General features: G+C 36.3%; 1 protein-coding gene across 7 annotated transcripts in view; it reads right to left on the reverse strand.

The window, feature by feature from the left end:
* The window catches only part of NEK1 (NIMA related kinase 1), a 220,009-nt gene that overhangs the window by 25,122 nt on the left and 171,948 nt on the right, over positions 1-22,939 (reverse strand). For 6 of the 7 annotated variants that reach the window (XM_003257955.4, XM_012508232.2, XM_030816320.1 and 3 more), the window contains 4 exons: positions 20,443-20,619; positions 15,934-16,054; positions 8,572-8,660; positions 6,980-7,227 (listed from right to left, as the gene is read on the reverse strand). In XM_003257955.4, the coding sequence (XP_003258003.2) occupies positions 6,980-7,227; positions 8,572-8,660; positions 15,934-16,054; positions 20,443-20,619 (635 nt within the window). The remainder of the gene's footprint in view (positions 1-6,979; positions 7,228-8,571; positions 8,661-15,933; positions 16,055-20,442; positions 20,620-22,939) is intronic. The other variant, XM_030816321.1, reaches the window with a different exon arrangement.

Genomic DNA, 22,939 nt, shown 5'->3' on the forward strand with positions numbered 1-22,939 from the left:
AGCTCTGGCCATGAGAGAGCAATAATGGCCAGACTTAACTCCCACAGGAAACAACTAGAAAACTGGACAAAATACATGACATTGTGTTTAGATATTAAACAACAAGCAGCACAAGACTGTGATCCCTGTGAGAAGGGAAATGAATGAAGTAAACCCTACCACTAAACTGGCTTCCTGCCTGGAGAAAATATCTGGACTTTGGGTGCAGCCTTGCTAGACTGATGAGACAAAGATCAAAGTCCAGGGAGGTAGAACTAGAAAAGAGAGATTCATTAAAGTAAAACAAAGAAAACTTCAAAACTTTGCAAGGTAGTTTTCTTGAGTCTTTGATGAGCACAGGCCATGAATATGTAGAATGAAACTTCACAAAGCTAGGCCAAAACAACTGGGGAGTTGTAGGCTGAACAATGCTCAGAGCTCATGCAGGTAGGAGATGATCAAACTGACTGGGAAAGAGGTGTTTCCTCAAAATCACCTGTGATGTACAGTGGAGGCCCTAGAGGGTCATGCCTTGGAAATAAGTTGAACTAGCTATAGAATGAAGACAACTTTATATTGTCCTAACAAAGCTTAAAAACAAAGTTTAAAAGTATAAAACAGATCCACAAGTAACTTGACTCACTTAAACCCAACACTCTTTACAGGAAGACAGTAATAACAAAAAAATCGGAGACCTAGGAATATAATATTCACAAGGTCCACCTTCAAATAAAGAATTATAAAATACATCCAGAAGTAGGACAATATGATCCATAACCAGTAGAAAAATAAGTCAACAGAAAAAGATACAGAGATGATGGAACTCGCAGATAAGTATATTAAACCAGCTATTTTAATGGAGTATTAAAGGATAAACATAAACATAATGTGGAGAGAAATGAAAGACACAAAAAACAACTTCTAAAGATAAAACATACAATATCGAAATAAAAGTTTCACTGAGTGGGATTAATATAGTATATTATCACAGAAAAAAGATAAGTAAACATGAATAGATACTAATACAATTTATCCACAATGAAGTACAGAGAGAAAAAAAGACTGAAAACAAAATGAACATAATCTTAGTGACCCATGGAATGGTATCAACGAGTCTAACATGTATGTAACTGGAGTCACAGAAAAGGTAGTAGAGAGAGAGAAAAAAAAATTTAATTGAAATAATAGCCAAAACTTTTCCAAATTTAATGAAAAGTATAAACCTAAGGGTCCAAGAAGATCAATGAACCCCAAAGCAGGATAAACACACACACATTACAGACCCCATATACAGCATTGGTCCCATAAGATTATAATAGAGCTGAAAAATTCCTCTCACCACCTAATGGCATTGTAGTGTCATAGTGTAATGAATTGCTCACATGTTTGTGGTGATGCTGATGTAAACAAACCTACCACACTGCTAGTCCTATAAAACCTTACTCCAAAAACCTTACTCCCCAAAACCCTTACCAAAGCACTTAATAATCAAAATGCTAGAAACCAGTGATAAAAAGGAAACTGTAAAAGAAGCCAGAGAAAAAGATACTCTATATACATGAAGATAAGAAAGCTCACATATTTGTTAGAAACAATGCAACCCAGAAGACAATATAATTCTATATCTAGTGAAAATATCCACTCAAAATGAAGGTGAAATAAAAACACTTTCATACAAACAAAATCTGAAAAAAAAAAAACATCATCAACAGGGCTGTGTAAGAAGTGTTAATGGAAGTTCTTAAAGTGGAAGAAAAAGAATACCAGATAGAAACTTGAATTCTGCACAAAGGAACAAAAAATGTCAGAAATAGTAAACGTGTAAATATAAAATACTTTCTCAATTTCTGATTTCTGTAAAAGATGAATGTTTAAGCAAAAATAATACAAATGTATTGTGGAATTTATAACATGTGGTAGAAAAATACTCGACAACAATACCACGAAGAACAGGCGGGACGGGAATGGAAGTACAGTCATGCTTTGCTTAACAAAGATACATTACGAGAAAAGTGTTGTTAGGCAATTTTGTCATTGTGTGAACATCATAGAGTGTAATTACACAAACCTAGAGGTATTAGCCTACTACATATCTAGGATATGAGGGACAGCCTATTGTTCCTAGGCTACAAACCTGTATAGCATGTTACTACACTCAATATTATAGAAGATTGTAATACAATGGTAAATATTTGTCTATCTAAACACTAAGGTATAGTCAAAATACCACATAAAAGATTAAAAATGGTGCACCTGTATAGGTACTTACCATGAATGGAGCTTGTGGAACTGGAAGTTGCCCTGGGTAAGTCAGTGAGTGAGTGGTGAGTGAAATGTGAAGGCCTGGGACATTAGCGTACACTACTGTGGACTTTATAAAGATTGTATACATAGACTACGCTAAATGTATTTAAAAATTTTCTGTCTTCAATAAATTAACCTTATCTTACTGTAACCTTTTCACCTTCTAAACTTGAAGACACAAGTTTAACACAACCTTTTCACCTTCTAAACTTGAAGACACATGTTAGCCTATGCCTACAGAGGGTCAGGATGATCAATATCACTGTCTTCCACCTCCAATCTAGAAAGTCTTCAAGGGCAATAACACGAATGGAGCTGTCATCTCCTGTGATGGAGCTGTCATCTCCTCCTATACACTATATGCTGAAATACCTCCTGAAGGACCTGCCTGAGGTTGTTTTACAGTTCACTTTCTTTTAATAAGTAGAACACTTCAAAATAATGATAAAAAGTAAAGTATTAAAAATACACAAACCAGGCATGCAGTCAATTATTATTGCTGTCAAGCACTAGGTACTGTACATAATTGTATGTCCTAAACTTTTATAGGACTAGCAGTGTGGTAGGTTTGTTTACATCACCATCACCACAAACATGTGAGTAATGCATTACACTGTGACACTACGATGTCATTAGGTGGTGAGAGGAATTTTTCGCTCTATTATAATCTTATGGGACCACTGCTGTATATGGGGTCTGTAATTCACTGAAATGTCATTATGTGATGCATGACTGCCTATAGTTGTAAGGTTTTTATGACATATGTGAAGTGGTATATTATTATTTGAAGGGAGATTATGCTAAGCTAAAGATGTATCTTGAAAACAAACAGCAGAGATAAAATTAGGTGCTAAAAATAATCCAAAGGAAGGAAGAATAAAAGTAAAAAGGGAACAAAAAAGTGATCAGACAAATAGAAAACAAATAGCAAAATGGTAGGTTTAAACCCAATCATATGGTGGTGATAGTAATAATTACATTAAATGTAAATTGTCTAATCAATTAAAAGAGATTGTTAGACTTGTTAAAAACAAGACTTGACTAACATGCTAACTGCAAGAAATCCACTTTAAATATAAAATGTTTGGTTAAGAGTAGTAAAGAATGTATATATACCATATAAAGATTAAGCATAAGAAAGCTGGAATGGCTATAGTAAAACCAGAGAAAATGTTTCAGACAAGGTGATATGACCAGTGATAAAAGGATTCATTTCATGGTGACAAAGGGGTTGATTCATTAAGAAGACATATTGATTCTTAGTTTAAATGCAACTGAGTGGAAATGTCAATACTCCTTTTCAGTAATTGATAAGTAGAAAGAAAATCAGTAAGGATATTGAACAACGTGATCAAACAAAAAGGATACTTCATAAACATAAACATATCAATTCATCCAGGAGACAGAAGAATACTAAATTTTTATTTGCCCCAAAACAGAACTTCAAAATACATAAAATAAAAACTGACATAACTGAAAGAAGAAATAGTTATCTATACAAGTTGATATGGTTTGGCTATGTCCCCACCCAAATCTCATCTGGAATTGTAATCCCCAAAAGTCAGTGGAGGGATCTGGTGGGAGGTGACTGGATCATGAGGGCAGATTTCCCCCATGCTATTCTTGTGATGGTGAGTGAGTTCTCATGAGATCTGACAATTTAAAAGTGTGTGGCACTTCCCCCTTCATGCCCATGCTCTCTCTCTCTCTCTCTCTCTGTCTTCTGCTGCCATGTAAGATATGCCTTGCTTCCCCTTTGCCCTCTGCCACGATTGTTAAGTTTCCTGAAGCCTCCCCAGCTATGCGGAACTGTAAGTCAATTAAATCTATTTTCTTCATAAATTACTCAGTCTCAGGTAGTTCTTGATAGCAGTGTGAAAACTGACTCTACACAAGTGTAGTTAAGAATTTCAATCTTCTCAGCAATTTATAGTTCAAATAGATTAAAAAATCAGTAAAGATGCAGAAGACTTGAACACTGTCAGCCAATGTGACTTAATTGACATTCACAGTATATTTCACAGTAGAAAAACACACATTATTTTTAAGAAATTTGTTAGAGTAGGATCCACCAGCAGTGGAGACAGAAGAGCGACTACCGAGTTCAGAGAAAAACTAGGAAAGTACAGTATAAAGGGAGCCAACAGATAAAGTGAATTTAAAAGTACAGCATATATGAACTCTGTTGAAAGAAGAAAAGCTAAGAAAGGTGAAAGAGAAAATGGTGCAGAGAATTTGGCAACATACCGGTAACTGACGATCTAAACAGGGCCGCTTCAGTGGACAAGCAAGCTAAACGCCATATTGGAATGTATTGGGAAGTGAATGTATGTGGAAACTGCAATGAGACAGCAACATAGTCAAGATGCTTGGTTGCAAAAGGGGATAGAGAAATGGAGTGGTAGCTAAAGAAGGATACTGTGCTCAAAAGAAGTTTGCTATTTTTGATGAGATGTATGAGAACATATATGTTGAGTAAATGATCCACTATAGAAAAAGTTGATGACACGGGTTAGAATGGCAAAATTAATGGAATCAGTTCCTTGAAGAGTGAGGAGGTGGGATCCAAAGCACAAGGGGAATTTCCTCAATCAAGAAAAAAATCCCACCAGTAGTATAACTTAACATTTGCAAAAAAGAGCTTTAAACATGCTTATAAAAGGTTAAATTATCCCACCTTAGTAAACAGATTATATAAATATTTATAGAATGGGCAGGGATGGTTTTGTGTTCTTTTCCTAAATGGCTACAGACTGCTTTGATTTTCTAGTGTTTTTTCTTGCCTCTTTCCTAATACTCCTCTACATGACATCTGCATTGCTGCTTCTAATTTGCTGTGGTTAATTCTAGAGTAAGTTTTTCTACAGAACTCTTAAGGTCATAGAAGAAAATCAAACAATCAAATGTATTATGCAAAGAATATTAACTTCATAGACGGCAATAACGTATTATGCAAAGAATATTAACTTCATAGACAGCAATAAAGATGTACATGAATTGTATGATAGTACATGAATTGTATGATAGTCCTTATCCATAGGCCTTTCTCTCTAACTCTGAAGATCATAAATTTGTTTTGGTAGTTCACACCTTTCAAAAGACTGATATTAGATAAACGGGGAAATTTAATAATCTCTAAATTTAAGATAAGCATAAGAAAATACTCCACAAAATGAAAGTATACCCAGTTGGAAAATTAAATTGAAAATCAAAATGACTATTTATTATTTATTTGAGACAGAGACTCACTCTGTCACCCAGGCTGGAGTGCGATGGCGCAATCTCGGCTCACTGCAACCTCCACCTCCCGGGTTCAAGTGATTCTCTTGCCTCAGCCTCCCAAACAGCTGGGATTACAGGCCCACACCACTACGCCCAGCTAATTTTTGTATTTTTAGTAGAGATGGGGTTTCGCCATGTTGGCCAGGCTGGTCTCGAGCTCCTGAGCTCAAGTGATCCGCCCACCCCAGCTTCCCAAAGTGCTGGGACTGTAGGTATGAACCAGCATGCCTGGCCAAAATGACATATTTAAAAAATAATTAAGGACTAAAGAATTCAGGCAATTCATTCCTTTACAGGAATGAATAAATAAATAAATAAATAAATGAATAAATAAAATAAATACAAAATGCCCAACCTCATTTGTAAAATACAGAAACATAAACGTATACAAATCAATACCATTACTCATTTGATAAATAGACAATTTTTAAGTAAATAATAATAGTGGGTGGTATTTAACATACAGAGAAATGGATGTACTTTCATATACTATTGACAGCACTATAAACTATTTGGAAATCAGGCAGTATACAATATAACCTTTTGAATTCCACTTAAAGAAATTTATTTTATGGAAATAATTGTAGATATATACAAAGATAAGAGGTGTAAGTGATTACAACAACAAAAATTAAAGCAGAAAGGCATGACAATAGAAAAAGATTTATAAAGAGATTATGATAAGCAGCTCAGTGGAATATGTGGTTATTTATGATGATATAAAGAGAATATGTGACAATGACAAAGTGCTATTTTCATCACAGTATTGTAATAATGGCATTTGCAATAACGTCATGATATATATTGAACAGAAAAGGTTATAAAGAGTATACATAAAATCTTATTTTGGTAAAAAGGTACGTATAAGGTTTTATATGAAAAGTAATATAACAAATGACATTTCTTATTTTTACCTGCATTTCAACATTTTCTGTAGAGATTTTTTTTATAAGAAAAAATTGGTTACATATATTCAAAAATAGCAAGTGAGAAAAAGAGGTCTGAAAAACTTCTACCAGAAAGTGCATATGAATATCTATTAATGTTTTTACACACAAATTAGGCAATATAGCACCTCTATTTAAGATATATTGCTTAAGCTTAGTGTGATACTAAAAATGGAAGTCAGGTTGGGTAGTGGGAAAGAGCAATAGTGCATGAGGGTATATAAAAGGACTTTTTGCTCAAGTAAAAGACTCTATAAAAAAAATCCTGAACAGGAAGCCAATGAAATAGTCTTTATCCTAATTGTACTCTCAATTGCAATTCATTTGCTAAGAAGATGGAGGTTTTTGTTGGATGTGTGTTTGTGTCCGTGTTGAGAGATTAAAACTCAATATTATGGTTTATAAAAGAAAAACAATAATATACGTTATCGAATGGATAATATTTTCCATTTGAGGACCATACTTGCCTTTGGGTTGTTTGCATCAAACAGACCAGTTGAAAGTCCAATCAGCAAGGAATTCTTGTTTTTATTTTTTGGTGGTAAATGTGAGTGAGATCGAAATGCAAAGGATTCTTCTGGTGAACACTGAACTGACTGAACTTGAGGGACTAAGTTCAAGTGTTCAGAATGAATCACCTTATGGAAAAATAGTTCTGGTTGCACAGACTTATCTACATCACATTTAGAGTGCTGAGAATCATTGGTTCCAGGCTCTGTGGTAGAAAGTAGAGATTATGTGGTAAGTCTATACAGCACTTAAAGTTCTAAATGATATTGATAAGGCACAGTATGTAACACAAATTCTAGCAAAAAACCCACATATCAGGAAAATAAAATCAAAATATGTGTGTCAGTATATTACCTTCTGAATAATCTTTAACAGGATACAATGTTTTATCTTTAGAGAGTTGATTTAATTTGTTATGTACTTTCACTATATTGAAAGTTCTACAATACAGACACAAGGCTGGGCATGGTGCCTAACACCTGTAATCCCAGCCCCTCAGGAGGCCAAGGTGGGAGGATTGCTTGAGGCCAGGAGTTTGAAACCAGCCTGAGCAACTAAGTGAGACTCTGTCTCCACAAAAAATAAAACAAAATTAGCCAAGGTGGAGGACTGCTTGAGGCCAGGAGTTTGAAACCAGCCTGAGCAACTAAGTGAGACTACGTCTCCACAAAAAATAAAATTAGCTGGGTGTAGTAGCGCATGCCTATAGTCCCAGCTACTCTGGAGGATGAGATGAGGGTTGTTTGAGCCCAGGAGTTCAAGGCTGCAGTGAGTTATAATCGCGCCACTGCACTCCAGCCTGGGCAACAGAGTGAGACCCTGTCTCTCAAGAAAAACAAACAAAATGAAGAAGAAAATAGACACAAATCCAAAGAAATGTGAAAAAATACACTATTTAGATACATATTTAGTTCCAGTTTATCTTTGTTCCTATAGGTTAGATGAAACAAATTATTTTTTCTTTTCTTTTTAAGAAATAGGTCTCGGTCTATTGCCCAGGCTGGAGTGCAGTCCTGGCCTCAAGCAATCCTCTCACCTCAGTCTCCTGAGTGGATAGGACTACAGGCATGCCACCATGCCTGGCTAATTTAAAAAATTTTTTGTAGAGATGGAGTAGCGCTATGTTGTCCAGGCTGGTCTCAAACTTCTGGCCTCAAGTGATCCTCCCACCTCAGCCTCCCAAAGTGCTGGGATTACAGGTGTAAGCCATTACACTCAGCCTACCTTTCTTACATTTTAACTAATACTATTTTAAAAAGAAGACAATTTATTTAATGTCCTTAGTACACTGCCTTAGCTTTGGCAAGTAATTCTTTTCATTTTTAATATTCAATAAAAATAACTGACCAAAAACTTTCACTGCCATGTTGCCATACAATCCAGGCTTATTAATGTAGTTCAGTGTGCTATGCCTATTATATTTTTAAAATGATTGAGATGACTGATAAGGAATGCTTTCTTATTTATATATTACCCAAATAAAATAGGTTGATGTTAATAATCATTAACATCTTCCAGAGAGTAATTAGACTAATGCAATGATGCTTACCTGTATGAATGTCACTAAGTTTGTCCACAGTACTCGAGACTCCATCTTCAGAAACTTCATTTTCCTGAATGGTGATCCTATCTTCTGACCTGCCACAGATGGGTACACCAATTAAAAACACACACACACAGTTTACCAGAAACAAAAGTGCTCTAAAATACAGGAAATGGAACACAAGTTCACTAGCATTCTTTGATCCCTCTTCCAAGTATTTTTCTCACTTTCATATATACTTTCTCACATAAGTACACTGTATTTTTTACCCTGTTGAAATCCTCACCAAACAGTAAGCATTCACAGCAACCAGGCTCACCAAGTATTATAACAATGGTTTTCAAAGTACAGTCCCCAGACAACAGCATAGTAAAGAAACTAGTTAGAAATACAAATTCTCAGGCTCACCCTTACCTGTGAATCAGAAACATTGGGGGATAAGGCCCAGCAATTAGTTGGGAAAAGTCCCAAAGTCATTCTAATACATGCTAATGTTTGAGAACCACTACTTTAAAGAATGGGAATGCCCCTTAAGAGTGGAGAATATAAGACAATTACAATATATTAATACCATGGAATATCATGCAGCTGTTAAAAAATGAAGCAGAGATCTATGCAAACTGATTAGAATAGGCAAGATATACTGTTAAGTAGACAAAGTGATTCACAGACCAATTTGTATTAAATGGTGTTAGATTTTGAAAAAAGGGTTTGTAGCACAGAAAAATAGAATAATATTCACAAAAATATTTTAACCCTCAAAGGGAGGGGATTAAGATTGAGGAAAAAAAAATAAAAAATAACTCACAATTTTTATCTCTATATGCTTGGGAATTAAATTCATGCATTTTTTTTTAACAAAAATTTAAAGACTGGAAGAATATATTCCAAAAGTACCAGTAATTTATCTCTGGGAGTTAGCTTATAGGTAAGTTTTTATTTTCTAAATACTTTTAAATCTGTTTCAAATTTTATTTTATTTTTTAATTAATTTTTTTTTTGAGACGGAGTCTCGCTCTGTTGCCCAGGCTGGAGTGCAGTGGCACGATCTCGGCTCACTGCAACCTCTGCCTCCTGGGTTCATGCCATTCTCCTGCCTCAGCCTCCCAAGTAGTTGGGACTACAGGTGCTGGCCACCACGCCCGGCTAATTTTTTGTATTTTTAGTAGAGACAGGGTTTCATCGTGTTAGCCAGGATGGTCTCGGTCTCCTGACCTCGGGATCTGCCTGCCTCGGCCTCCTAAAGTGCTGGGATTACAGGCGTGAGCCATCGCGCCTGGCCTGTTTCAAATTTTAAATAATTTTCCACTTTTTCATTTTCAGATTTTCAACCATTTTCTGTTTTTATTTTATTTTATTTTTATTTATTTTTGAGAGAGTCTCACTCTGCCACCCAGGCTGGAGTGCAGTGGCACAATCTTGGCTCACTGCAGCCTCCCCTTCCCAGGTTCAGGCGATTCTCATGACTTAGCCTCCCAAGTAGCTAGGGTGACAGGCACATGCCACTGCACCCAGCTAATTTTTGTATTTTTCAGTAGAGATGGGGTTTTGCCACGTTGGCCAGGTTGGTCTCAGACTCCTGACCTCCGGTGATCCACCCGCCTTGGCCTCCCAAAGTGCTGGGATTACAGGTGTAAGCCACCATGTCCAGCCTGTTTTTTATTTTTTAAGCTTATATATATATTTATTTTCAGAGACAGGGTCTTGCTCTGTTGCCCAGGCTGGAGTGCAGTGGCATAATCATGGCTCACCTCACTGCAGCCTTGATCTCCTGGGCTCAAGTGATCCTCCCACCTCAGTCTCCCAAGTATCTGGGATTACAGACACATGCAACCATGCCTGGCTTTTTTTTTTTCTTCCATAGAGGTGGGGTCTTGCCATGTTGCCCAGGCTGGTATCAAACTCCTGGCCTCAAACAACTCTCCCACCTTGGCTTCCCAAAGTGCTGGGATTACAGGCATGAGCCACTTTCCCAGTCAAGCAACATATTTATTCATTCAAACTATAATGTCCCCTTGGTTCCTCAAAAAGGTAAACTGAATTACCATATGATGCCACAATTCCACTCCAAGGTATATACCCGAAGGAACTGAAAGCAAAGACTCAAACAGATACTGTGTGTCAATGTTCTTCACAGCACTCTTCCAACAGCCAGATGGTGGAAACAACCTACGTGCCCATCAACTGATGAATTATAAAAATATATGGTGTATATATATAGGAATATTATTCAGCCATAAAAAGAAATGAAGAACTGGCATGTCCTACAACATGGATGAAAAACTAAAAACAGTATGTTAAGGAAGCCAGAAACAAAAGGCTACATACTATATGATTCTGTAAGAAATATCCAGAATTGCTAAATCCACAGCGACAGAAAGCAGATTAGTGGCCGCCAGAGGTTGGTGGGGAGGAAAAAAATGGGGGATGATTGCTTAACAGATAGAGAGGTGGGTGATGAAAATGTTCTGGAACTATATAGTGGTGATGGTTGTACCCCACTGTGGATTTCTAAATGTCATTGACTTGTACAATTTTAAATGGTGAATTTTATGTTATATGAATTTTATTCCAGTAAAAAAGTAAAGTTCCTTTTAGGACTCCTAACTACTTGAATTCCAGTTGCCCTTCCTATTATTAGTTTGGTGCACACCTTACCAGATTTTTCCTTTAAATTTATATGCTAATCTAATATATGGAGATGCTTTTTTCATTCGATATAATTTTATTCCATTAATCAATGTTTTAGACATATTTCCATATTAAAAAAGAGTCCCATTTATTCTTTTAGGTGCTGTATTATATTCCATAATGCTTTAGAGTTGACCCTTAAACAACATGGGTCTGAACTTCATGCATCTACTTAGATGTAAATTTTTTTTCAACCAAATGTGGATTGAAAATACAGTATTCGTGGGATGCAAACCTGTGTATACAGGTGGCTGGCTTTTCATATATTATATATGGGTTCCACAGAGCCCACTGTGGGACTTGAGTATGTGTAGATTTTAGTATACGAAGGATACTGGAACCAATCCCTCAAATATACGAAAGGATGGCTGTATACAGAAACACAGCAGTATTTTTAGCTACCTCCTTATTAATGATTATTTAGACTGCTTCAGATTATTTGCTGTGACTCTCCTGGAATGAATATTCCTGCATTTGCTTCTTTGTGCTCATGTATGAATGATCTGGAGAGTAGATACCAAAAGTAAAAGACGTATATTATAGGATGTGCACATTTAAAACGTTAACAAAACTGTCAAATGGATCTCTGAACTGGCTCTACCATTTCACATATGTATTTGCAGTCCATCAAAGAACTGTAGTCCCAATCCCTCACACACATTTGATGTATCATTTCTCTTCCCCATGGCTTCATGTTATTTTATGGAAAAATAATCAGTGGAAAATTCATCTTTTCCATTGATGTGGAAAAGGACTCTTGCCCTGCCTTTTACTCACTCTTCTTTGAGGAGGAGTAAGTATCTGACTAGCAGTGACATTCACAGGACCCTAGTTCTCCACTAAGTTAGTCTATCAAACACTTAGGAATCTGACTTCTTTGTCTGTCATTTTATTGATGCCCTGTAACTCGTAAAGTATCATACTGTTGTATTTACTAACTATCTGGGTTTCTTCCTTCATGAATAGCCTATTCATCGTCTTTCCCCATTTTTCTATTGGACTTTTGTCTTTTTCTTATTAATTTATACACGTTCTTTATAAATTCTGGATATTAATTGTTATGCTAGACTGCCTCCTTAAAAATTTTTTTATTTAGGTCTTTAATCAATCTGGTATTGTTTTGTTGAATGGTTTCAGAAATGGAAATGATTATTTTATTTTTTCCAAATTGTGACTGATTTGTCTCAAGAGCATGTATTAAATAGGTTATCTTTTTATGTTGATTAGAAATCTTTACCATTTATTAAATTTCCATACATACATTTCAAATACTGGTTTTCTATTATTCCTATAATATATAAAAATGATTTAAAAAATAGAAGGCACTGTTTCTGCCTTTAAGGAACTCTTTTTTTTTTTTTTTTTTTTTTTTTGAGACAGAGTCACTCTGTCACCTAGGCTGGAGTGCAGTGGCGCAATCTTGGCTCACTGCAACCTCTACCACCTGGGTTCAAGTGATTCTCATGCCTCAGCCACACAGGTAGCTGGAATGACAGGCGTGCGCACAACCACACCTGGCTAATTTATTTGTATTTTTTAGTAGGAACAGGGTTTTGCCATGTTGGCCATGCTGGTCTCGAACTCCTGGCCTCAAGAGATCCACCTACCTCAGCCTCTCAAAGTGCTGGGATTACAGCCACTGGGCACATACTGCTAAGCAAAAGGGGCCAATCTAAAGACTTCATACTATGTAACTAGATGACATTCTGCAAAAGGCGAAACTATGGAGACAATAAAAAGATCAGTGGCTGCCAGGGATTGTGGGGTGCAAAGAAGACAGGATAAACAGGTGAAGCACAGAGGATTGTACAGGAATAATAGTGTAATGTGAATCCATGTCATTATACATTTGTCAAAACTTGTAGAATGTACCAAATAGTGAACCCTAATGTAAACCATAAACTTTAACTTAATAGTAATGTGTCAATATTGGCTCATCAGTTGTAACAAATAAAATACATTAATGCAAGATGTTAAAAATATCACTTGCCAGGAGTAAGAAAAAAAATTGTTGGGGGTGGGGAGTGAGAGGTATATAGTAAGTCTATAATTTTTGCTCATTTTTTTGTAAACTAAAATTGCTCACAAAAGTCTATTAGTTAAAAAAAACCAATAAAGCCAATATAGCAAAAGACTAAAAAGAATATAAAAATAAAATAGACAACAAAATTCAACTACTATAGCATATCAAAGATACAGCATACTTCTGTAAATTAACTAGATATTTAAATACAAAAATTTCAGATTGAATCATGAACCATATCAGAAACATAATTAAAATAAAATAATTCAGAAAAACTGAAAACAGAAGGATGAGCCAATGCAGATTGGGCAAATATAAGTAAAAAGATAAAACTTAGTCAAAAAATATTAAGCAAGACTAAAACAATGATATTTTATAATGCTATAATGTGTAATTTGCCACAAGAGTATTATACTTGTGAATATCTGCACCACATAACTTAGGATCAACATTCATTAGATAAAAATCACTTGAAATATAAAACGAAATAAATGGAAACACACTAGTAGGAAGAAGCCTTCACTCATTTCAATGAAGTGAATAAAAATTGTTAAGTATATAGAAAACCTAAATAAAAAACCTGATAATCGATACATAACAATGCCAAAATATTTTATAATTTATTAATTAAAAGTATGTACTAGCTCACTGTAGACAGACCAATAGGAAAAAATGTATACAAACAGACTCAAATCTATAAACCATGATAAATTCCACAGATTTACATGTAAAAAAGTCAAATATTTAAATGTATAAAGCCTCAAATAAAAGTCCCAGAGTACTGGCCAGGCACAGTCTCATGCCAGTAATCCCAGCTCTTTGGGAGGCCCAAGAGGGAGGATTGTTTCAGGCCAGGAGTTTGAGATCAACTTGGGCACCAAAATCAGACTCTGTCTCTAGCAAAAAAAAAATGACACTAGAAAACTGAAAAAAAATTTGGTAACCTTAGAAAGAACAAGGCTGTTCTGAGTAACTATCAAAGCTCAGATAAATATGATAACAATAAAAGATAAACAAAAATAAACTATATACTTCAGCATGGCAAACCCACAACACACGCACACACAAAACATAAATGACCAGCAGAGAAAAAACAGTTGCAATTCATGTAACCACCAGGGCAAGTATCTCTCACTTTTAAGAGCTTTTACTAATTTATAAAAGACCAACAACTAAATTTAAAAAAAAGGGAGGCCAAAGATATAAAGAGACAATTCACAGACAACGAAGTTCAAATGAAACTTATACATTTGAAAAGATGTGCTTACCTTTACCTACCATAAGAGCTAGACAAACTAACAGCCCAGAGATACTATATTTTACCTTGTTAGATTGGAAAAATTCAAAAAGTTTGATGAGAAAAGTTTAGCAAGGCTGTGGAGAAAATGGGGTTCAGACATTCTTTCTGAAAGTGTAAACTAGTATAACCTCCAAGAGAACAATAACCAAATTACAAATGCAACTTATAAAAATGCAGTTGACCAAGCAATTATACTTATTACAGATATATACACACACGAAAGTCACTTTATAAAAAAAGTTGTTCATTGCAGCATCATTTGTAATGTCAATCAATGTCCAGCAGGTAGGAAACTTGTTGAGTTGTGGTATTCCACATAATGGAATACTAACTAGCTATAAAATAAGAAAAAAAGAAAGCCCTTTATGTATCATTATTAAAAAAAATTTCCCAGATTTATTATTAACTAAAAATAAACAAGGTGGAAAAATCTGTGTACACTATACTAACAAATGTAGTTAACTGTAAGGAGGAAGACAATATATTTATTTTTGCTTATGCATATACTAGAAATATACGAAAGAAGAGTGGATGGGGACAGATGTAAGCAAGACTTTTTACTGCATATCGTCGTACTTTAATTATTTACTTAATTAATTTATTTATTTGAGATGGAGAGTCTGTCGCCCAGGCTTGCGTGCAGTGGTGCCATCTCAGCTCACTGCAACTTCCGCCTCCCAGGTTCAAGTGATTCTCCTGCCTCAGCCTCCTGAGTAGCTGGGATTACAGGCACCCGCCACCATGCCCAGCTAATTTTTGTACAGATGGGGTTTTGCTATGTTGACCAGGCTGGTCTCGAACACCTGACCTCAGGTGATCCACCCTCCTCGGCCTCCCAAAGTACTGGGAATACAGGTGTGAGCCACTGTGACTGGCCCACTTTATTTTTTTTGAGACAGAGTCTTACTCTGTAGCCCAGGCTGGAGTGCAGTGGCATGATCTTGGCTCACTGCAACCTCTGCCTTCTGGGTTCAAGTGATTCTTGTGTCTTAGCCTCTCAAGTAGCTGGGACTATAGGCACGTGCCACCATGCCTGGCTAATTTTTGTATTTTTAGTAGAGACAGAGTTTTGCCATGTTGGCCAGGCTGGTCTTGAACTCCTGCCCTCAAGTGATCTGCCCGCCTCAGTCTCCCAAATTGCTGGGATTACAGGTGTGAGCCACTGTGCCCGGCCTCTTCAAATATTTTATATACTTGTTTATTTCTGAACCATATGAATATCTATTAAAATTATTTTTATAAGGCATTACAATATTAGGATATTATGTTGCAATATTAGCTTATTATAGTATTTTATTAAAAGTTATTACAAAAGGGACCTAGGTTTTAAAATGTAAGGAAAAGATGTACATACTGAGTTTCCTTTGTTTCTTTTTCCTCACTAATCCATGCATCAGTAATAGTGCATGGCAAGCTCTCATCTTTCTTTGTTCCATTTGGCTCTTGTAGAACTTCTGTTTCCAAATCATCAGGTTCTACAAAGGATAAACATAACAAGAAACATCTCAAAGCAAAATTTGTCAAGAGAATATTGAATAAACTTTCTATAAATTACTGCTACCTAGTTTTAGGGTAATATATTCATTAAAACAGAAAAATTAAATATTCTATCTATAGGGTTTAAATCGTATTATTGTGTTAAGTCTTTGGTTATTTCTGAAATGACAGACTACTTCTTTTGCCTTTTACTGTAATAAAAATGCTCAAAGGTAATATGGTATACTCCATATTTTTCACCATTATGTAAAATTTTCTCTTCAATTAAAATTTTAGTAATATGTAAATTCGTTTAGAGAAGGTATAAAAACAGTTTAAAGAATAAAGATATTTGTGGTTAGAAATATGGAAGAACAGACTGTGATATTACTGATTAGTAACTAAACTAAAATTTCAATCTTCAAAATATATCTTTTAATAGTCAAAAAAGAAAAACTATTACCTGGACTTTCACAATGATATTGAGAACATAATTGAATGGAACTAAAAATCTATTTTCTTAGACCCTCAAATAATTTTTTTTTTTTTTGAGACAGGGTTTCACTCCCATCGCCCAGGCTGGAGTGCAGTGGTGTACTCTTGGCTCACTACAACCTACACCTCCCAGGCTCAAGTGATCCTCCTGTCTCAGCCTCCTGAGTAGCTGGGACTACAGGCACACACAACAACACCAGGCTAATTTTTGTATTTTTAGTAGAGATGGGGCTTCACCATGTTGACCAGGCTGGTCTCAAACTCCTGACCTCAAGTGATCTACCTGCCTCAGCCTCTCAAAGTGCTGGGATTACAGGCGTGAGCCACCACGCCTGGCCTGACCCTCAATTAACATCAAGATGTTACCTCTGTTTTCTGGCAGTGGCTCATTTTTCACCTGGCTGATATTTTCCAAAAGTGAATAACAATGAGAAGAGTATTTGTTAACTTCTCTTTTTCCTTTCCAATTAAGATTATTAATACTATCCTGTTTAAGCCAACACTATCCCTCTTACTTCCCCTGGAATATAGACATACTTCTCCATTTTTAAAGCTTCCAGTTATCTGTCTTATTTGGAAAGACAACTGATATTGTACTAATCTTTAAGTTTTTATCTTTTATTCAAATGATTATTTTGGTCATTCATTCAAGGTAAGCACTTGGGGGCAAAATCCTTTTTTATTTTTTAATGAATAACTCTGTTTCCTAGTACTTTAAGCTGTATCATTATCAACTTATTCTATAAACTTGACTTATGACTGCATTACCTGCAAAGCCTAGAATATTTACTCTCTGGTCTATCAACTCCTGCACTAGGCTATACAGCTTCCATAGTATGCCCAACATTCTTTTCTTTTCTTTTCTAAAGAAAAGGCATAAGATACTGTGTTAGTTCAGGCTACTATAACAGAAATGTCATAGACTGGGTGGTGTAAACAATGGAAACTTATTTCTCAGAGTTCTGGAGGCTGAAGGATCCAATGTCAGGGTGCCAGCATGGTTGGTTCTAGAGGGCCCTCTTCCTGTTTTGCAGATAACCTTTTCCTCCTTGTATCCTTATGTGGTAGAAAGCAGAAAGCTCTCTGGCCTATTCTTATAAGGGCACCAATCCCATTCATGAGGGCGCCACTCTCATAACCTAATTACTTTGCAAAGACTCCACTTCCAATACCATTACATCAGGGATTAGATTTCAACATATGATTTTTTGGGGGGGTAGGGAGGGGAACAAACTTTCATTCCATAATGATACTAGTAACTATGCTTCTAACGAATCAGATTATTTAAGTTATTGTGGTGAATTAAGGATGGTCACGTGTTGCAGAGTTTCTGGCTTTCCTCTCAACTAGAGGGAACTCTGTTTCTCCTCCTCTTTGATTTCAGCTGGCATGGTGATTCCCTTGAGTAATGGAATACAGTGAAAGTGATGCTATGTCAGTTCCAGGCTGAGCTTTTAAGAGAACTGGGAGCTTCTATTTGATATCTGGAAGCCCGAGCCATCATGAAAATAGTTTATTCTGAAAGACCACATTGCAATGCCTTGAGACTAAAATGAAGGAGAGGGACCTGGATAAGCCCTGTCAATATGCCAGGCATGGGAGTGACATCATTTTGCATCTTCCAAAAAAGCCCAGCTGAAGGCTTAATACCACTGAGCAATACCAGTTGATGCTACATGGAGCAGAAGAACCTCCAAATTCCTGACTCAAAAAATTGTGAGATAACATAAAAATAAAAATTGTTTTTTATTTTGGAGACAAGTTGTCACTCTGTCACCCAGGCTGGAGTGCAGTGGCACACTCATGGCTCACTGCAGCCTCAAACTCTTGGGCTCAAGTGATTCTCCCACTTCAGCCTCCCTAGTAGCTGGGACTACAGGCATGCACCACCACACGTGGCTAATTTTCATATTTTCAGTAGAGATGGGGTATTGCCATGTTGCCCAGGCTGGTCTTGAACTCCTGGGCTCAAGCGATCTGCCAGCCTTGGCTTCCCAAACTGCCGGGATTACAGGTGTGAGCCACCAAGCCCGGCCTAAAATTGTTATTTTAAGCTACTAAGTTTTAGGAGTAATTTGTTTTGCAGCAACAGATAATTGAAGCAGAATTACATATCCAGAAGCGAGGAGCTGACGTAAAAGCCTGTGTGCACTGGCTTTGGGACTGCAGGGCAGGCAGAAATTGGAAGGGCTTCAACGACATTGTTGGTGAGAGACTGGCCAGTGAAAAACGGTTACTGGTGGCTGGGAAAAAGGGGATTCCTGCTCTACAATGGCTGAAAACTTGGTAACTGCAATAATGTGGAAGATGGTAAATGTACTTTATGGATCCAGTGGTCTCGCTAAGGAGTTATCAAAGCAGAACATTCAAAGTGACAGCTGCTTCTAATAACTTCTGATAAAGAACAAGAAAAGATTAATTGAAGAAAAAAGTCTAGCTTATGAGCAGAATTTAGAAGACATACAGAGAGCTCAGGATAATTCCTTCTAGGCAACAAAAGCTTCTCAAAGGAAGACATGGCCTCAAGACAAAGACTAAATGTAGGACAGTAGGGTGTGGCCTCAGGGCAAAGATGAAGTCAAGGTTGTGCACACTAGATCTATTATGGCACAGAAAGATTTAAAGGCATGCCTTGCAGACCCTCTTTGCTAGACAAAGAATTTCTAAGAACTCAAGAGCACTGTCTTACAGTATCCTTATAGATAACTGAAGGTAGAAAAGAGTCTGTCTCAGAAACATGAATGGCTTTTGTTAACCACAGTGAGTATCAATAATATTCACAAAATTATTTAGAAATTCTGCTTGTGGAAGCACTATAAGCTCAAACTGAAGGGGACAAACATAGTTCAAAAGAGAAGAGCCCTTGAGCACAAGCTTTGGTGCAAGGAAGCAGGCTAACAATGCTATTCCTGGTTGGATTTTAGAATTTCTCGGGACCAGTGACTGCTATCTGCTTCCCATCTTCTTGTTTTTGAAAAGGTGTCTCAAAGGTGGTTTCACCATTGTATTTTGTACATATGGAAAACAACTTATTTTTTTTTTACTCACAGGTCTTCAGATTGAGAATAACTGTACTTGAAGACCTGTAGATGAGAAACCCATCTGCACTGAGGACTGACTTTGTTATCATGTTAAACTCTGAGCTAATGTCATAATGAGATGAGGCTTTCAGAAGGTGTGAGTGTATTTTGCATACGGGAGGAATGAAAATAATTTTTGGTCAGAGGGCAGACTATGGCAGATTTAGGACAGATGCAAATTCTTTGACGCCCTTCCCATTGAGAGGTGGGTTCTGTTTCCCCTTCCTTTGAATCCAGGTTAGGCTGTGACTGCTTTGACTAATAGAGTATGACAGAAGTGATACTGTGCTAGTTCTGAGATCAGCTTTTAAGAGTACAAGCTGCTTTCACCTTAGCATCTGTGAGCCCCGGGCCATCATATAAGAAGTCAGACTATCCAGCCAGAAAGAGTACATAGAAGAGCCCTGAAACCACATAAAGAGGGAGAGGGGCCTAGCTAAGCTCTACTTGCCAAGATAGCAGTGAAGCTTTTTGGGACCCTTCAGACCAGCCTAGCTGCCAGCTGACCAGCATCTACTGATCTCTGAGATAAAGGCATATGAATTAGGAAAAATCACATTAGCCAAGTCTTGACTCAATTCCTGGCACATAAAATCATGAGATGAAATGGTTGGTGTTTCAACACTAAGTTTTGGGGTGACTTGTTAGGCAGTCATAAAAAAAAGACCAATTACTAAAAATATAAAAATAGTGAACCTAATTTGAGATGAATTACCCAAACATATACAAATTTTGATAATCTGTTTATAAAGCTTGTGAAATTTAAGTTTTTACTAAATAAATATAGCTCATTTTGACTCATTAGAACATACCTTCTAAATTTCCTTCCAGTTTCAATGACATCTGTGGAGATGCCTCACTAAACTCGGGACTTTTTGTCTCAGTAGGAGAATCAACAATAGCTGATGGGTTTATTTCATGTGAAATACATTGTACATTTTTTTCTCCAGTAATTAAGGGTTTGTACTTTTCCTGTCCAGGAGAAATCTCTGTGAAAACAAAAAATAAAAAATCATGCTAGTTCTCAAAATGACGAATTTTATCTGTAATGGCATTGGGGGCAAAGTTCAAAAAGCTGCATTATTGCAACAGGTAATTACTAGTTAAGCTCTGTTACATATTAGAAGTTAATAAGTGACTACAGTATATGAAAGTCAACTTTCATTTCAATTGTACATAATAATTTCTATGGTGGTCAAAATGGTTTACCTTCTTTCTGCTTTTGGTAAAATTAATATGTGTATTAGAATACTATTTTTTAAATTATTAACTAGTTAATTCTGTTTACATGAGGTAACTCCTAGTACTTCTAATTGCTCTGAAATTCTCCACACTTTTAATTGGTCCAGGAGAGAGGAGGTTTACCTCAGAACATCCTGAGACAGGTTCAAAAAAGAATAAAAAGAAAAAAAAATTACCTCAGAATAACTTAATGCAGTTATTTACCACCCTGTCACTCCTATTAATCCGTTGAAGATTTTACTTTCCAGGTTACAAGTTCCCCAACACTAACTCTGTCATAACTAATTTAGGTGATTTCTGTATTTGTATCAATAATCCTTCCAATAGGTAGGCCTCTTGGTTTGTTGCACTTCACTCTACCTCAGTCTTCATCCTATCTCCAGCACTCCAATGGTCATATCTTAGAGACCTTGTCATTAATTATAGCCTCTTTAAATTTCCAGTGTTAAGTATTCCACCCTCTAATCTCTAACACTCATTTTCCACTTCTCTGCCTCTACAACTCCAACTCTAAAAAAATTTTACCCTGAAAGTACCTACAATGCACTGATTCTGCTACATTTTCTGTCATCTCCATTAAAATCCATAGAAATTCCATAATATAGTCATTCTCTTGTGCATCCTCAACTCATTGTATTCACATGGCAAAACCCCAACTTTGCATAAATTCAATTCTCTGCCTACTATATCTGCATACACATGGTTAAAATGGTTGAAGAAAAACAGAAATCCTTGCTCCTTGGTCTTAATTTAAATTCATTGTTTCTAAAGCCAAGTAGGCCCTTTGTGTTGGCTACAGTCCTTTTATAACAGTGGGTTAGCAGGAACTGTCCTTAGCTCAGTTACTTTCCAGAGCAAAAAAGTTGTTCATCAAGTATTTATAAGTTGTTTTACTCTTTACTTCTTTCCAGTCAACAGAGAACAAAACTATAGTGTTGCAAATGTTTCAGAATCATTTCCCTGCACTGTACTTCAACAAACTGCTTGCCAAAACAAACTGACTGTAGCAGAGATCACATCTGTGTTTTTCCTCCTTCAGCCCTACCATTCTGCAATAAAATCATGTCTGTTAATACCAGGAATCAGGATAACATATTGCATTATTATTATTATTAAAGATTGCTTTAGTGGGTTCTAACAAATACAATAAGAATAGGAAATAATCAAAATATAGGAGAAAAATCTATTTCTTGTCACTGATGATAAATCTGCACATTTGGAACATCTAAGATCTCAAGGAAGAAAACTTAATAGATTTAGTAAAAATAATCAGTACGGTGTCCAGATATAAAATTTTCTGTCTATACATAGAAAGAAATAGGGAAAGGAAGAGGAGGAGGTTAGGTTATCTTTTTTTTTGTTTTTTTTGGAGACCTGAGTTTTGCTCTGTCGCCCAGTGCAGTGGTGTAATCTCAGCTCACTGCATCCTCCACCTCCCGGGTTCAAGCAATTCTCCTGCCTCAGCCTCCCTAGTAGCTGGGACTACAGGCGCACGGAACCATGCCTGGCTAATTTTTTATATTTTTAGTAGAGACGGGGTTTCGCCACGTTGGCCAGGCTGGCCTCAAACTCCTGACCTGAAATGACCCGCCTCAGCCTCCCAAAGTGTTGGGATTACAGGCATGAGCCACCACACCCGGCTGGATATCTATACTAGATAAAAATTCTTAAAAAATAGCAAAAAGCAATGAAATAGAAAAAAGGGCAGAGAATATATAAACAGGCAATTTTCAAAGCAGCAAATCAAAATAGTCAACAGAATGTAACATAATGAAATTCACTCACAATCAGAAAAGGAAAAATAAAACCAATGAAATATATACCACATAAAAATGGTTAAAAAAAATTTTTAAAGGGATATTACCTTTCAGGCTGTTTAATGTTTAAAAATCAATCAATGCAATTTGCAACATTAATATAATAAAAGAGAAAAATTATACTATTATATTAATTGATTTGGAAAATGGGTTTGGAGAGAGCTTCAGTATGACTGACCACAGACACCTGGCACTTGCCTGTTCCACAAAGAAGTACCAAAACAGCAAGTAGATAGTAACACATTGAATA

Source organism: Nomascus leucogenys, chromosome 7b, assembly GCF_006542625.1.
Source record: "Nomascus leucogenys isolate Asia chromosome 7b, Asia_NLE_v1, whole genome shotgun sequence".
NCBI classification, from domain to species: Eukaryota; Metazoa; Chordata; class Mammalia; order Primates; family Hylobatidae; genus Nomascus; species Nomascus leucogenys.